At 45.5% G+C, this 16,966-nt stretch overlaps 1 protein-coding gene and 1 pseudogene across 1 annotated transcript; both read left to right on the forward strand.

Moving 5' to 3' along the window:
* Positions 1-3,682: 3,682 nt before the first annotated feature.
* On the forward strand, positions 3,683-4,642 carry LOC119862600 (olfactory receptor 51G2-like). The gene has a single exon (XM_038419586.2). The coding sequence runs from the start codon at positions 3,707-3,709 to the stop codon at positions 4,640-4,642; it is 936 nt and encodes a 311-aa protein (XP_038275514.1). The 5' UTR covers positions 3,683-3,706.
* An 11,218-nt stretch (positions 4,643-15,860) lies between these two features.
* On the forward strand, positions 15,861-16,871 carry LOC119846990 (annotated as a pseudogene).
* Positions 16,872-16,966: the final 95 nt, after the last annotated feature.

Here is a 16,966-nt window from a genome sequence, read left to right on the forward strand (position 1 = left end):
CCAGTGTTGACAGGGCCAATTTGATCAGGATGGATAGTCCACTCTCAACAATAGATGAGGAGGTGTCAATTCCAGGAGAGGCAAAGCTGCTTCTGTAATGGGCCAGACACTCCCAGTCCCTATTCAAGCCCAAATTAATGGTGTTAAATTTGCAAATGAATTTTAGTTCTGCTGTTTCTCTTTGAAGTTTGTTTCTGAACTTTTTTTGTTCAAGTATAGCTACTTTCGAATCTGTTAGGGAATGTCCAGGAAGATTGAAGTGTTCTCCCATTGGCTTTTGTGTGTTACCATTCCTGATTGTCCGATTTGTGTCCATTTATTGTTCTACATAGGGACTGTCCGGTTTGGCCAATGTACATGGCAGAGGGGCATTGCTGACACATGATGGCATATATCACATTAGTAGACATGCAGGTGAATGAGTCTCTGATGGTGTGGCTGATGTGGTTGGGTCCTCTGATGGTGTTGCTAAAGTAGACATGGAGACAGAGTAGGCAACGAGGTTTGCTACAGGGATTGGTTCCTCCGTTAGTGTTTCTGTGGTGTGATGTGTGGTTGCTGGTGAGTATTTGCTTCAGGTCGTGGGCTGTCTGTAAGCGAGGACTGGCCTGTCTCCCAAGGTCTGTGAGAGTGAGGGATCGTTTTCCAGGATAGGCTGTAGATTGTTGATAATGTGCTGGAGAGGTTTTAGCTGGGGGCTGTATGTGATGGCCAGTGGTGTTCTGTTATTTTCCTTGTGGGGCCTGTCCTGTAGTAGGTGATTTCTGGGTACCCTTCCGGCTCTGTCAGTCTGTTTCCTCACTTCCCCAATTGGGTATTGTAGTTTTAAGAGCGCTTGATAAAGATCGTATAGGTGTTTGTCTCTGTTTGAGGGATTGGAACAAATTTGGTTGTATCTTAGGGCTTGGCTGTAGACAATGGATCATGTGATGTGTCCTGGATGGAAGGTGGAAGCATGTAGGTAAGTAAAGCAGCCATTAGGTTTCTGGTTTAGGGTGGTGTAGTTTCTTTTGCTACTCCTCAATGGGGTCAGAGGATAGTAGCCTGTAGAATGTGGTGTTGGAGAGTTGCCTGGCAGCCTCCTGTTCATAATCTGACCTGTTCATTATTATTACATCACCTCCTTTGTCAGCCCCTTTGATTATAATGTCAGTGTTGTTTCTGAGGCTGTGCATGGCATTGCATTCTGCACAGCTGAGGTTATGGGGCAAGTGATGCTGTTTTTTCATAATTTCAGCCTGTGCACATCTGCGGAAGCACTCTATGTATAAGTCCACTCTGTCATTTCAGCCATCAGGAGGAGTCCACGCAGAATTCTTCTTCTTGTAGTATTGGTAGGAGGGTTCCTGTGGATCAGTGCACTGTTCAGTGATGTCTTGAAAATATTCCTTAAGTCAAAGATGACGAAAGTAGGCTTCCAGATCACCGCAGAACGGTATCATGTTTGTGGGGGTGGTGGGGCAGAAAGAGAGTCCCCGAGATAGGACAGACTTCCCCCCGGCTAAGTGTGTGGTTGGATAGATTAACTATATTGTTAGGTGAGTTGAGGGTACCACTGTTGTAGCCCCCTGTGGCATGTAGGAGTTTACTGTCCTTTTTCTTCTGTAGAGAAGTGAAGTGTGTGTTGTAAATGGCTTGTCTCATTTTTGTAAACTCCAGCCACGTGGAAGTTTGTGTGGAAGGTTGGTTTTGTATGAGAGTCTCCAGTTTTGAGAGCTCATTCTTGACCTTCTCCTGTCTGCTGCACAGGATGCTGATCAGGTGGTTCCTCAGATTCTTTGAGAGTGTGTGGCACAGTCTCTCACCATAGTCAGTGGAGTATGTTGATTGCAATGGATTTTTTACCTTCAGTTCAGTTGGTATGATGTCCATGTGTTTGCACTTGAAGAGGAAGGTGATGTCTGTCTGTATCTGTGTGAGATTTTTGTTGAGGTTGATGGATTTCCACTCCATACGGCTTAAATTAGTGCCCTGCATGGTGTCAAGTATCAGAGGGTAGTCGTGTTAGTCTGTATCAATAAAAACAACAAGGAGTCCAGTGGCACCTTAAAGACTAACAGATTTATTTGAGCATAAGCTTTCGTGGGTAAAAACCTCACTTCTCCAGTTTGCAATGAGTTTGTGCTATTAACTCTTTATTCAGTGAACAGTTGTATGATACTTTCTCCTGGTAAACTAACTGACTAGAAGCTGTTTCTAACACTTACATTCAGAGTCATGCACTCAATACCTCTCCAAGACTTGTGCAAGACTTTCTAGAAAGACATGAGAGACCAGAACCGCTGGTCTGTGTTTCAGCAAAGCATTTATCTGAGGTGCAGGAAGGGGAGTGGTATAGTAGTTGTATGTAATTGACCCCAGTCACCAATTACATGAGCATGGCTGAAGTAACTTGTACACTCAAGTGGATATAAGTGCAATGTCAGCGTTTTCAGTATTGACCCATTTGTAAAGCCAACACCTCTGCTGCCCAGCTGAAATAACTGTGGGTGTCAGGTTGTAATTTTCCAAATATCTACAGACCGTTGCATGGGGAGAGGATGCAGGTCCCGGGGGGATAAAAAGAACCCTGTAGGATGATCGAAGTCTCTGGATTCAGTCAACATTGGCCAGGCAATGCCCTTCAGCTTCTCTTCGAGGGATTCTTGGGGGTCAGAGTGTATCACTGGAAGCTTTTGGTAAGGGTGAGTTAAGAGCCCAGTTCTGATTGAATTTACACATGAAAGTCTGGCATGAGGCTATTGATATCACCGTTATTGAGTTAAGAACCTGACTCTAAAAATGTATCCCATATCCTGGAAAGAGGCAGTTGAATAACCTGGACTGTCAGGAGCGCAGAAGAAAAGAATTCAGATAATGAAGCTATAAAACACATTTAAAAATAGCTTCAGTGCAGGAGAGGTAAATACAATGACTGTTTTCACCATGCACTTGCCATGTATTTACACACATGCCATGATACAAGGGGCTACACTCAGAAGTGGAGGGCCAGAAAGGCTGTCTGTGTGAAGGGTGTAACAGGATTCAAAAGAGAACTACGTAAATTCATGGATGATGGATCACTCGATGATGACCTATTCTGTTCATTGTCTCTGGGGCATCAGGCATAAGCCACTGTAGAAGACAGGATCCTGGGCTAGATAGACCTTTTCTCTCACCCTGTATGGTTTTTCTTATGTTTGTATGTTCTAATGTCACAATGGTAAAATCATACAGTGTGCAAGTAGGCTGTGGAATTCACAACGCCAAGTTATCAATGGGGCCAAGAGCTTAGCAGGATTCACAGAGGGACTGAATAATCAGAAAATCCAATTACAGTAGAGAGGATTGTTTTAAAAAAGTTTGGGAGAGGCTCTAAACCTTCCTGATTTACACCACAAAATATGTCTAACTAGTGGGTATCAGGGGGAAACTCTCTGGGAGCAGGTTATCTCATCGCTGCCTATTTCAGGGCTTCTTCCACATCCTCTGAAGCATCTGGACATGGCCACTGGTTACTGGGGGAGATGGACTACAAGTCTGATCCAGTCTAACTAATCAGAACCGTGTAAATCCAACAGAATGCTTTTGCTTATCTACCTTGAGCTCTGGGAGTCTGTAGACCTGCACTCAGCGCAGAATGAATCTTGCTAAATATCATCTAATCTCCTCTTCTTTTTCTTTTAGGAAGGACATTTCAGAACTCCTCACACCTGCCCAGTACATTATGTCAGCTGTCAATGACACCAAATTAAAATCTGCAATATTCCTTCTCACCAGGCTACCGGTTCATGGAGACGCACATCTCTGGATCTCTATCCCCTTCTGCTTCATGTATGTTATTTCAATAGCAGGAAATTCAGTCATTCTGTTCATTATAAAAACAGATCCAGCCCTCCATGAGCCCATGTACATTTTCCTTTCCATGTTGGCCATCACAGACCTTGGCATATCGATAACCACCATAGCGACGATACTGGGCATATCCTTGTTTAACTTTAGGGAGATCAGCCTCGATGCCTGTTTAACCCAGCTCTTCTTCATCCATTTGCTTCAATACATTGAATCCTCTGTGCTGTTGTTAATGGCCTTTGACCGCTTCATCGCGATCCATAACCCACTAAGATATGCTTCCATCTTAACCCTGCCGAGAATAGGCAAGATGCGACTGGTGTCTGTGCTAAGAGCGATGGTTCTAATACTTCCACTTCCCTTTCTCCTGAAATCGTTCCGATATTGTCATGCCAATGTCCTCTCCCATTCCTACTGTCTGTACCAGGAGGTCATGAAGATGGCTTGTTCGGATATCACAGTCAACAGCATCTATGGATTGTTTACTAAACTCTTCCAGATGGGGTTGGACTCGTTGCTTATTTTCCTCTCTTATGTGATGATCCTCAAAACAGTGCTGAGTATCACGTCCCATGAGGAGTGCCTGAGGGCCCTGAACACCTGCATCTCCCACCTTTGTGCCCTCCTGCTCTTCTACACACCAGAGATCAGCTTGTCTGTGATACACAGATTTGGGAAGGGTTCTTCTCCCTTGCTTCAGATTCTCCTGGGCTACATGTCCCTGCTTCTCCCACTGCTTATGAACCCAATTGTGTACAGCATGAGATGCAAACACCTTCGTGTGAGCATAATCAGGCTGTTCATCAAGTGAAAGGTCAGTTCACTACCTGGCTCCAGTAACATGGGAGATGAAAAACATGGGCCACCTGTTCCATTCTGGACCCTTACATCTGAGATGACATGAGTTACTGATCTCCACTCTATAGAGAGGTTCAGATGGGGTCTAAGGCTGGTGAATGGGGACAGGGCACTGGGGGTGGGAGACCATCGGCAAGCCATTGGCTGTCTCCAAGCCTGTGCTCAGGTGGATAAAAGTCCGGCCCTGCCTCATAGTGATGGCAGGTGGATAAATACATTCAAGGTGCTCAGATACTCTGAGACCAGAAGATCATTTCTGTGTCAAGGATCCATAGAGCAACAACTCCATCACTATCACCATCCTAGTTAGCTGATTGGTAATATATCCCTCCTGCTATATTCCTCTTATTAGAGCATGGAATTACTATTCATTGAGATCCTTTGGTAGAGTTTGGTTCATTTAAGATTTTTACTTAATTTGTTTCGAAACTTTCTTTAACATATAGTGCCACACTTCCACCAGCATGATCTGTTCTGTCCCTCTGATATATTTTTTACACTTTGATTGTCAACATTTCACCAAGCTTCTATGATGACTATTATATCAACATCCTCATTTAATATGAGGCACTCTAGTTCACCCATCTTATTATTTGGCCTTCTAGCATTGGTATAAAACCACTTGATAAACTATCCCTTTTTAGCTGTGTGCCATTGCATGATGTAATTGAATGGGACTTTTTTTCATTTGACTCTTCCTCATTAGATCCTACCTTTATTTTATCATCTTCCATTCACTCATCTTTACTAGGACATAAAGAATCTCTATTAATAGATTATTCCCCAAGGGATATCTCTGCCCGAAATCATGCTCCTTTGCACCTGTCAGCTTTCCCCCAGCCCTTAGTTTAAAAATTGCTCTATGACACATTTAATTTTAAGTGCCAGCAATGTGGTTCCATTTTTGTTTAGGTGAAGTCCAGCCTTCTTGTATAGGCTTCCTCCTTTCCCAAAAGTTTTCCCAGTTCCTAATAAATCTATCCCCCTCCTCCCTACACCATCTTCTCATCCATGATTTGAGACACTTCAGTTCTGCCTGTCTCACTGGCCCTGCACATAGTACTGGAAATGTTTCAGATAATGTTACCCCAGAGGTCCTGGACTTCAGTCTCTTACCTAGTAGCCTAAATTTGGCCTCCAGGACCTCTCTCCTATCTTTCATTATGTCATTGGTACCTACTTGTACCACAACTTCCCCAGCACTACACATACATCTATCTAAATGTCGCAACAGATCCATAACCTTCGCTCCAGGAGGGCAAGTCACCATGCAGTTCTCCCAGTCATCGCAAAGCCAGCTATCTATTTTTCTAATGATTGAATGTCCACAAGCTCTGACCTGTCTCTTCCTAATAACTGGAGTTCCCTTCCTTGGAGAGATATCCTCAATGCAAGAGGACACCACAACACGATCTGGAAGGAGGGTCTCAACTAAGAGGTCATTTCCTTCTGCTCCAGTTGAATATTCTCCTTCTCTGAGACTTTCATCCTCCTCAACAGGACAGAGACTGTGAGAGTAGGGGAGGGACTGTTCTACTCTGTCCCAGAAAGTCTCATCTATGTACCGCTCTGTCTCCCTTAGCTTCTCCAATTCAGCCATCTTCATCTCCAAAGTTCATACACTGTCTCTGAGGGCTAGGAGCTCCTTGTAGCAAATGCACATATATGCCACATGTTGCATTGGATGTAATAAACTGGATAGCCCCCAATCTGTAGCTGGGCTTCTACCTACATGTAAGTTGGACCGTTTCTGTTTCTCTATCTCCAGAGCAAAGCATGTCTAACTTAGCTTTCAGTGATATGTGAGATAGATGCATATAGATGTGTGACAGCTGTCTCTTATTTTAAAACCAATTTCTCTAATACTTTGTGCTGCTTACTACTAAACCTACTAAACCTAAGAAGGCTGGGGGTGACTATATAGCTCTGGTCATAAAGTACCCAAAGGGAAGAGACTGAGTCAGATCTGCTTGGTGATAAGCATTTAGCAGAGACGGGGTGTTGTTCCAGACTCTAAGAGTGGGATAATTAAGAACATAAGAATGACCATACTGGGTCAGACTAGTATTACATCTAGCCAAGTATCTTGTCTTCTGACAGAGGCCAATGCCAGGTGCCCCAGAGGGAATGGACAAAATAGACAATCATCAAGTGATCCATCCCTTGTTGCCCATTCCCAGCTCCTGGCAAACAGAGTCTAGGGACACCATCCCTGACCATCCAGGCTAATAGCCATTGATGGAACTATCCTCCATGAATCCTCCTAACTTGTTCTCTTTTGAACCGTTTTAAAGTCTTGGTAGTCACAACATCATCTGGAAAGGAGTTCCACAGGTTGACTGTGTGTTGTGTGAAGAAATACTTTGTTTTAAACCTGCTGCCTATTAATTTCTTTTCATGAACCCTAGTTTTTGGGATATGAGAAAGAGTAAATAACATTTTCCTAATTGCTTTCTCTTCACTTGTCATGACAGGCAAGGACATAGCTTAGAGGGTAAAGAGACGATATATCAGAGGTTTTTTGTGACAATACGGATTCTTATTCGCCAGTTCCTTGTTGAGTGCCTATCAGCATTCAGAATAGCTGCTTGTTCATGTTGCATCCAAGATAATGATAACTCAAAAAATGATTAAAAGATTATAGAATTTATGGCCAGATAGAATTATAAAATCATCTAATCTAACCTCCTGCATAATTTCACCCAGTTACCTCCGTATTGAGCACAATGTTTTGTGATTGACTAAAGCATTTCTTGTATAAACCTAAAACTTATCTTCCATGAAGGCATCCAATCTTGATATGGGGATGTCTGGAGAATCCACCACCTCCCTTGGGAATTGTTCCATGTGTTGAGCAACCTTGCTATGAAGAATGCATGCCCCATTTCCAAATTTAATTTTTCTGGCTTCAATTACCAGCCATTGGTCCTTGTTATACCTTTCCCTGCTAGATTAAAAAACCTGTTAATAGCTGGTATTTCATCCCTGTGAAAGTCCTTGTACACTGTCATCAGTTCAGCTTTCAATCTTCCCTAGTCTATTAACTAAGCTCCTATTTATATAGCCAAGGGTAAGTTGGAAACAACAAAGGTGGGGAAAGACCTGGGTGCATTAGTCAGTCCAATGATGACTGTGAGACATCCAAGTGATGTGGCTGTGATCAAGGCACATGAGATCCTAGAAGTGTCAGTTGAGAACAGGAAGTATTAATATTTTTATACCAGTCACAGGTGAGACCTCCTCTGGCAAACTGTGTACAATCCTGGTCACTCCTATTTCAGAAAGAAGAATTCAGACTGGAACAGGTGCAGAGAATGGCTTTTAGGGTGTTCAGGGCAATGGAGGGCCTGGTTTAGGAGAAGACTGAAAGAGCTTGGCAGGTTTAGCATAAGACAAGGTAGGCTGAGCAGGGATCCAGCTGGTCTATAAATATATCAAGGGAATAAACAGCAGAGAGGGAGACGAGGTCCTGGAGCTAAAATACAATGTTGGCACAAGAACAAATGGGGACAAACTGACCTGGAGCAAACTGAGGCTGGAAAGGAGAAGGGGCTTTCTGATCATCCGAGGAGGGATGTTCTGGAACAGCCTCCCAGCAGGAGCAGTATTGAGCAAACAACCCAATTACTTTTACAATGGAGCTCGACAGATGTCAGCCCTCTGCCAGGTGGAAGCAGCAGCAACCAGGGTCGCCGTCAATCTCTAGGGATTCCTTTTCAACAGTACATCACAGAAGTGTTTTGAGCCCCCATCCAGTAAACTGGGAAAATTACATCCCACCCCTTGGTGCCTCTGAAAGGCAATTCTTCTCCACTCGCAAGCACAAAGTCTGAGTGTAGGAAAGTAACTTTTAATTAAAGGAGGGAAGTTATCCGATATTAGTTAGGGAAAATGTCACAAGCAGGAGTCATACACATAAAACTGTGAGCAGGACAGGGTGTGTGGGGCAGTGTCTTTTGCCTCATATGCTTGAGTTCTACAAAAAAAAGTTCCTTTACTGTGCCCATCTCTTCTCCCTCACCTCACCCCACTCACTGTGGTCATCCTTGGTCAGCGAGGATACAGGGTTGAAAGGTGCTTATGTGTGAGTTCATCTCCCACCTGGGGAAGAAGGTACCTTGCTTGCTCTGCCACCTGAGCACTTGCTCTGGCTGGCCATCCCGTCAGACGCAGTTCCTCTCCACTGGACGACTGTTACTTCCCTTCTGCTGCCACCAGTATCTCTGCTTTGATCTTGGAAGGTCAGTCTCTTAGTTGTTGTCAGCTTTTAGTGATTTTCAACTTTTAACAGGCCAGGCAGAAATGCCCTCCCACCACCAGTGATTTCAGTTCTCATTTGATCAGTGAAAATAACAAAAGGATCCTAAGGGACCCTATTTAGCTCTATCTTTGAACAGTGGGTAGGAACATGTTAAACCAGACCTGGGACCGTTAGGAAAAGTCCACACACCCTGGCTAGGACACCTGTCCCCACCCCTTTTACCCTCACAGAAATCTGGTATTCGAGCCCCTGGCTTAGGAAGATACTTTCAGCTAAGGGTACCCCGCATTTGGGGCAGGTTAAGCACAGTTCCGCTCCCCTTTATGCATACAATAAAACAATAACATTGATAACATTTCACCCCTAATGCATTTAGTACTACAGCGATTTGTAACCCAGCACTAATCAAAGTTGATCATTTTGAGCATCACCACTCTATCTGCTGGATACCTAGGCAGAGTAAGTGTGTTTATGAAAATAAAGGTTGCTCCTGAAGTCTCTCCCCTCCCGGATAGCTGTCAGGGGAGAACTCACTCAGACCCTGCTTAAACAGGCTTATTCATAGGATGATATGCCTGTGTCACCTGCCATAGGAGAGGACCAGGCACACTGACCCAGGATGTCTTTCCAGGCCTATGTCCATATTGGTCACATTAGCCCATTTTGAGTCACACTGGGAGCTCATGTGGAGTTGCTTGTCCAATATGACCCTGCTCTGTGGCCTAGCCGATGGATTTGTTCGTCAGTAGAGTCAGGAGAAAACATGACTCAGCCCCAAAGAGGAACAATGGTTGGGTGCCAGGCTCACACAGGTTTCAGCAAATGCTCCTTCCACAAGAAAGAGGCAAACAGATTGGAAGATGGTCTCAGAGACACAGGAAAACTAAAATGGATCCCAAGAGTTCTTTGGCTTCCCAAAAGAATATAACTTGGAAACGTATATTTTCCTCTTGGAGAAGAGACAACTAAGGGGAGATATGATTGAGGAATGTATAGTCATGACTGGTGTGGAGAAAGTAAAGAAGGAAGTGTTGTTTACTATGTCTCATAACTCAAGAACTAGGGGCCACCAAATGAAAATAATAGGCAGTATGTTTAAAACAAATAAAAGAAGTATTTCTTCACACAACACACAGTGAGCCTGTGGAACTCCTTGCCAGAGGATGTTGTGAAGGCTAAGACTATAACAAGGTTCAAAAAAGAACTGCATACATTCACGGGGGAGGGGTCCATCCATGGCTATTAGCCATGATGGGAAGGTGTGGAGTCCCTAGCCTCTGTTTCCCAGAAGCTGGGAAAGAACGACAGGGAGCTGCCGTCCCCCACCTCCCGATTACAGCCGTGTCACTACAAGCATCAGGAAGCTACTTCCGAAGCTGTGGGGGTTGGTACCTGCAGGCAAGCGCAGAGCTGTGTGGACCCACCTGCACCCCCCCACACCAAACGGGACTTGCCCCAGGTCAGCACCTAGCACCCCATCCCCCTACCCCAGCCCTAAGCCCCTTGTGCACTCTTACTCCTGCCCAGGCCCTGCACCCCAATCCCCTGAACCCTAACTCCCTCCCAGACCCCCACACCAACCACCAGCCATGAGCCCCCTCCTGCACTCCAAACACCTCATCCTCACACCCACCCCAGATCCCACACCCACAGTTGGAGCCCTCACCCTCTCCTGCACCCACCTGCCTCAACCCGCAGTCCCCTCCCACACCCTGAACCCCTCATCTTTGTCCAATGGAGCCTAGGGAGCCCCAAAAACTCTAATAGCCCTGGGCCCCCAGAAGAGTTAATCCGGTTCTGCTCACATATCACTACAAGCTAAATTAGACAGGCTTTGCTCTGAAGCTAGAGAAACAGCTTTCAGAAGCCACATCTCCAAAAGCAGATTACAGTTTTGTGTGGCCTTGGCTCAACTAGGAAAACTGAGGCTCCCTCTCCATTCCTTCTGCAGCCCTGTCCTGCTGGGGAAGCAGGGTCAAGGGTGAAGGTGTTTCCACCTAGCACTCCTCTTGGGGAGTGGGGTCTGGGCACGCGGTCAGGCAGTGGGGGTTTATTCTGCTTCACCCATCCCAGTGATTCTGAGATGCTGTGCTTGCCCCACTCCTAAACTCAGTGCTATTCCAGTGCCCCGACCCACTCTCCGGCAGTCGGGTGTGGGGAGAGGGGCAATCCCCTACATCCACACCTCACTTCACCACAGGAGAGGCAGGTGGGTGGAACAGAGCATGGTGACACGGTTGGCCCAGGACTAGTGGCTGATCCACTATTGGCCCAAACCCACCCCCACAAGGCACACCCCATTTGGGGCAAGAGACCAAGGAAATCAGCGCTCCACACCAGCTGGAGAGGGATACAGCTGGGCACCAAGCTGGAATCGTGAGTCCCAGCTTGTGGATTGGGCTTGGATGATAAATAGGTGGACCCTGGCCCTCCAAGGCCTACCCAGGCTACACCCTGGCTCCGATCCAGCCTTGTTTCCCTGTGTCTCCGAGAGCATCTTTCCGTCTGTTTGCCCGTTCATTGTGGAAGCAGCTTTTGCTGAAACCCGTGTGAGCCTGGGCCCCGTCACCACAGTGCTCTGTGCTCAGTGTGTTACAGGGTCAAGGTGTGAAGCTGCTTTCTGCCAGCCAGACTATCTAAGATGAGCCTCCTGTGCCTGCTGCTCCATTCTTTGCAATGACTTGGAAACACAAGTCTGGTGCCTGTGCAGAAACTCCTGGCATCCGCGGGACACTCCCACATACCCCTCCAAAATCCTCCTCCTTATTCCTTGTTCCTCATGGTGAAGAGAAGGGTCCTCCCCTACTGGAAAGAACTGAGCGAAATTTCCATGAAGGGAGCCTTTTGGAATCTCCCTTCCCTTCCCTGGCCTGCACCCTGGGTTTGTAATGCAGGAAAGGGGGCTGCCGGGGAGAAATCAGGCCCCATATTATTGCTCTATTTTATTTTATTTCAGCAAGATCACAGCTGTGACGGCATCATTGTTACCATTCAGCCGCCCTCGAAGTGGCCATGTCACTAATCAGAATCATATGAACAGTGATGACCAGCCCGGATTCCAGGAATAGAACCTGCTGCGGAGCTGACACTACAGTCTAATTAAGTAGCATCACTGCACATGCCCTGTGATTTGGCCTCCTGCACTTTGCCATTGGGCGTTAAAGTTGGTGCACATGAAGCCAAGCAGCTGAGACTCCCTGAGGGCAAGTGGCCTCCAAGGAAATGTGCAGGCACACTTCATAAAGACACCTGCCTCCCTAACTGAACAGATCCGGCCTGCTGCCTGTGAAACTGCTCCAATGACTCCTTGTCCTTTAGGGTGAAAAGCTCTGGTGTCAGCAGCTCCCCTTCTAGCAGGAACTGGGTACGTTGGCAGGTTTCACTATCTTTACAATACAAAATGAAGGGGAAAGGCTGCAAGCTATTTAAATTTGAAGATGTTCTGTGCCATTGCAACGAACTCCCCAGGGCTGTCAGAGTGACTCTGTAAGAGCGGCAGGAGGACAGGCAGCACTAGGTAGCTTGGGCACCCCTCCCCTGCATGTTCCCACGGTGCTCATTGCGTTATTCAAGTTACACATATACTGGAGCTTGGAGTGTTAAAACCCTGATGCCCTGAGTCAGGATTTCTCTAGGGTTCCCATTTCCAGAGGTGCCTTGTGCTGTGGGCCCAATCCTGCCATGGGCTGAGTGACAGGAGACACCAGGGAATGTCAGTGACAGCTCATGGGATGGAATCCCTCCATTTGCCCACCCTCAGACTGGCAGGTTTCACTATCTTTACAATACAAAATGAAGGGGAAAGGCTGCAAGCTATTTAAATTTGAAGATGTTCTGTGCCATTGCAACGAACTCCCCAGGGCTGTCAGAGTGACTCTGTAAGAGCGGCAGGAGGACAGGCAGCACTAGGTAGCTTGGGCACCCCTCCCCTGCATGTTCCCACGGTGCTCATTGCGTTATTCAAGTTACACATATACTGGAGCTTGGAGTGTTAAAACCCTGATGCCCTGAGTCAGGATTTCTCTAGGGTTCCCATTTCCAGAGGTGCCTTGTGCTGTGGGCCCAATCCTGCCATGGGCTGAGTGACAGGAGACACCAGGGAATGTCAGTGACAGCTCATGGGATGGAATCCCTCCATTTGCCCACCCTCAGACTGGACCCTGGGCTACAGCACACTGTGGGTCAACAGTGCTTGCCGAGCAGGTCCGAGCGGGTTCAGCACCTATGGTTGACATGTGTGTACTAAGATACAGAAGTGTAAATGTTATGCCAAAACTATTCTTTTTAATACAATATTACAAACTGAACTTTTATGTCTTGCCTGTATATCGAAAGCCAGCAGCAGAATTGTTAGAATCTCTGCAGGAAGGAGCAGGGGTAACTTTACTGCTTAATAGCTTTGGCTTTAGAAAGTGTTTCAGAAGTGCTCCACATACTGTTTGCAATGGGTTTGTGCTATTAACTCTTTGTTCAGTGAACAGTTGTGTAATACTGTCTCCTGGTAACTGACTAGAAGATGTTTCTAACACTTACATTCAGAGTCATGCACTCAATAACTCTGCAAGGTTTGTGCAAGACTTTCTAGAAAGTCATGAGAGACCAGAACCACTGGTTTGTGTTTCAGCAAAGCGTTTAGCCGAGGTGCAGGGAAGGGGAGTGGTATAATAGTTGTATGTAATTGACCCCAGTCACCAATTACATGACAATGCTGAAGTAACTTGTACACTCAAGTGGATATATGTACAATACCAGGGTTTTCAGTATTGACCCATTTGTGATGCCAACTCCTCTGCTACTCAGCTGAAATAACTGTCTGTGTTAGCTTGTAATTTTCCAAATATCTACAGACCGTTGCATGGGGAGAGGATGCAGGTCCCGGGTGCATAAAGAGAAGCCTATAGGATGATCGAAGTCTGTGGATTCTGTCAACACTGGCCAGGCAAAGCCCTTCAGCTTCTCTTGGAGGCATTCTTGGGGGTCAGAGTATATCGCTGGAAGCCTTTGTAAGGGTGAGTTAATAAAGCCCGGTTCTGGTTGAATTTACACATGAAAGTCTGGCGTGAGGCTGTTGATATTACTATTATTGAATTAAGGACCTGACACTAAGAATTTATCCTATATGCTGGAAAGAGGTAGTTGCATAACCTGGACTGTCAGGAGTGAAGAAAAAAAGAATTAATATAATGAAGATATAAAACACAGGTCAAGGTTCCTTCCCCACTCTGAGCTCTAGGGTACAGATGTGGTAACCTGCATGAAAGACCCCCTAAGCTTATTCTTACCACCTTAGGTTAAAAACTTCCCCAAGGTACAAACCTTGCCTTGTTTTTGAACAGTATGCTGCCACCACCAAGCGTTTAACAAAGAACAGGGAAAGAGCCCACTTGGAGATGTCTTCCTCCAAAATGACAGGTTTCAGAGTAGCAGCCGTGTTAGTCTGTATTCGCAAAAAGAAAAGGAGTACTTGTGGCACCTTAGAGACTAACAAATTTATTAGAGCATAAGCTTTCGTGAGCTACAGCTCACTTCATGCATCCGATGAAGTGAGCTGTAGCTCACGAAAGTTTATGCTCTAATAACTTTGTTAGTCTCTAAGGTGCCACAAGTACTCCTTTTCTTTTTCCTCCAAAATATCTCCCCAAGCCCTACACCCTCTTTCTTGAGGAAGGATTGATAAGAATCCTCACCAACTGGTACTGGTGAACACAGACCCAAACCTTTGGATCTTAAGAACAATGAAAAATCAATCAGGTTCTTAAAAGAAGAATTTTAAATAAAGAAAAGGTAAAATAATCACCTCTGTAAAATCAGGATGGTAAATACCTTACAGGGTAATCAGATTTAAAACATAGAGAATGACTCTAGGCAAAACCTTAAGTTACAAAAAGACCCAAAAACAGGAATATACATTCTATCCAGTACAGCTTATTTACCAGCCATTAAACAAAAGGAAATCTAATGCATTTCTAGCTAGATTACTTACTAACTTAACAGGAATTGTGAGGCTGCATTCCTTATCTATTCCAGGCAAAAGCATCACACAGATAGACCAAAAGCTTTGTTCCCCCACATCCAGATTTGAAAGTATCTTGTCCCCTCATTGGCCATTTTGGGTCAGGTGCCAGCTAGGTTACCTTACCTTCTTAACCCTTTACAGGTGAAATGATTTTGCCTCTGGCCAGGATGGATTTTATAACACTGTATACAGAAAGGTGATTACCCTTCCCTTTATATTTATGACAAAACATTTAAAAATAGCTTCAGTGCAGGACAGATAAATACAATGACTGTTTTTATCATGTACTTGCCATGTATTTACACACATGCCATGATACAAGGGGCCACACTCAGTATTGGAGGGCCAGAAAGGCTGTCTGTGTGAAGGGTATAACAGGGTTCAAAAGAGACCTACATAAATTCATGGACGATGGATCACTTGATGATGACTGTTCTGTTCATTCCATCTGGGGCACCTGGCATAAGCCACTGTCGAAGACAAGATCCTGGGCTAGATGGACCTTTTCTCTCACCCAGTGTGGCATTCTTATGTTTGTATCTTCTAAGGTCACCATGGTTTTACACCACAAATATGTCTAACTAGTGGGTGTCAGGGGAAACTCCCGGGGAGCAGCTTATCTCATCGCTGCCTATTTCAGGGCTTCTTCCACCTCCTCTGAAGCATCTGGGCATGGCCACTGGTTACTGGGAGAGATGGACTACAAGTCTGATCCAGTCTGATTAATCCGATCCATGTAAATCCAACAGTATGTTTTTGCTTATCTACCTTGAGTTCTTGGAGTCTGTAGACATGCACTGAGGCAGAATGATTTCTTGCTAATATCATCTAATCTCCTCTTATTTTTCTTTTAGGAAGGACATTTCAGAAGTCCTCACACCTGCCCAGTACATTATGTCTGCTGTCAATGACACCAAATTAAATTCTGTAATATTCCTTCTCTCTGGGCTACCCGGTCATGGAGATACACATCTCTGGATCTCTATCCCCTTCTGCTTCATGTATGTTATTTCAATAGTATGAAATTCAGTCATTCTGTTCAATATAAAAACAGATCGAAGCCTCCATGAGCCCATGTACATTTTCCTTTCCATGTTGGCCATCACAGACCTTGGCATATTGATAACCACCATACTGACAATACTGGGCATATACTTGTTTAACTTTAGGGAGATCAGCCTGGATGCCTGTTTAGCCCAGCTCTTCTTCATCCATTTGCTTCAATACATTGAATCCTCTGTGCTGTTGTTGATGGCCTTTGACCACTTCATCGCAATCCATAATCCGCTGAGATATGTTTCCATCTTAACCCTGCCGAGAATAGCCAAGATGAGACTGGTGTCTGTGCTAAGAGAGATGGTCCTAATTTTTCTGCTTCCTTTTTTCCTGAAATGGTTCCAATAATACCATGCCAATGTCCTCTCCCATTCCTACTGCCTGTAGCAAGAGGTCATGAAGGTGGCTTGTTCGGATATCACAGTTAACAGCATCTGTGGATTGTTTACTAAATTCTTCCGGATGGGGTTGGACTCGTTGCTTATTTTCCTCTCTTATGTGATGATCCTCAAAACAGTGCTGAGCATCGCATCCCACGCGGAGTGCCTGAGGGCCCTGAACACCTGCGTCTCCCACCTCTGCGCCCTCCTGCTCTTCTACACACCAGAGATCAGCTTGTCTGTGATACACAGATTTGGGAAGGACTCTTCTCCCTTGCTTCAGATTCTCCTGGGCTACATGTCCCTGCTTTTCCCACCACTGATGAACCCAATTGTGTACAGCGTGAAAAGCAAACACCTCTGTGTGAGAATAATCAGGCTGTTCATCAGTTCACCACCTGGCTCCAGTGACATTGAAGACGAAAACATGGGCCACCTCTTCCACTCTGGACCCTTACATCTGAGATGACTTGAGTTACTGATCTCCATTCTGTAGAGAGGTTCAGACGGGGTCTAAGACTGGTGAGGGGGGACAAGGATGGTGAGGGAGGGCAAGGCACTGGG

The sequence above is a fragment of the Dermochelys coriacea genome, chromosome 1 (assembly GCF_009764565.3).
Source record: "Dermochelys coriacea isolate rDerCor1 chromosome 1, rDerCor1.pri.v4, whole genome shotgun sequence".
Taxonomy (NCBI): domain Eukaryota; kingdom Metazoa; phylum Chordata; order Testudines; family Dermochelyidae; genus Dermochelys; species Dermochelys coriacea.

What these genes read in the sequence shown, in the direction of transcription:
- LOC119862600 (XM_038419586.2), top strand. Translation starts at nt 3,707, where the DNA reads ATGTCAGCTGTCAATGACACCAAATTAAAATCTGCAATATTCCTTCTC.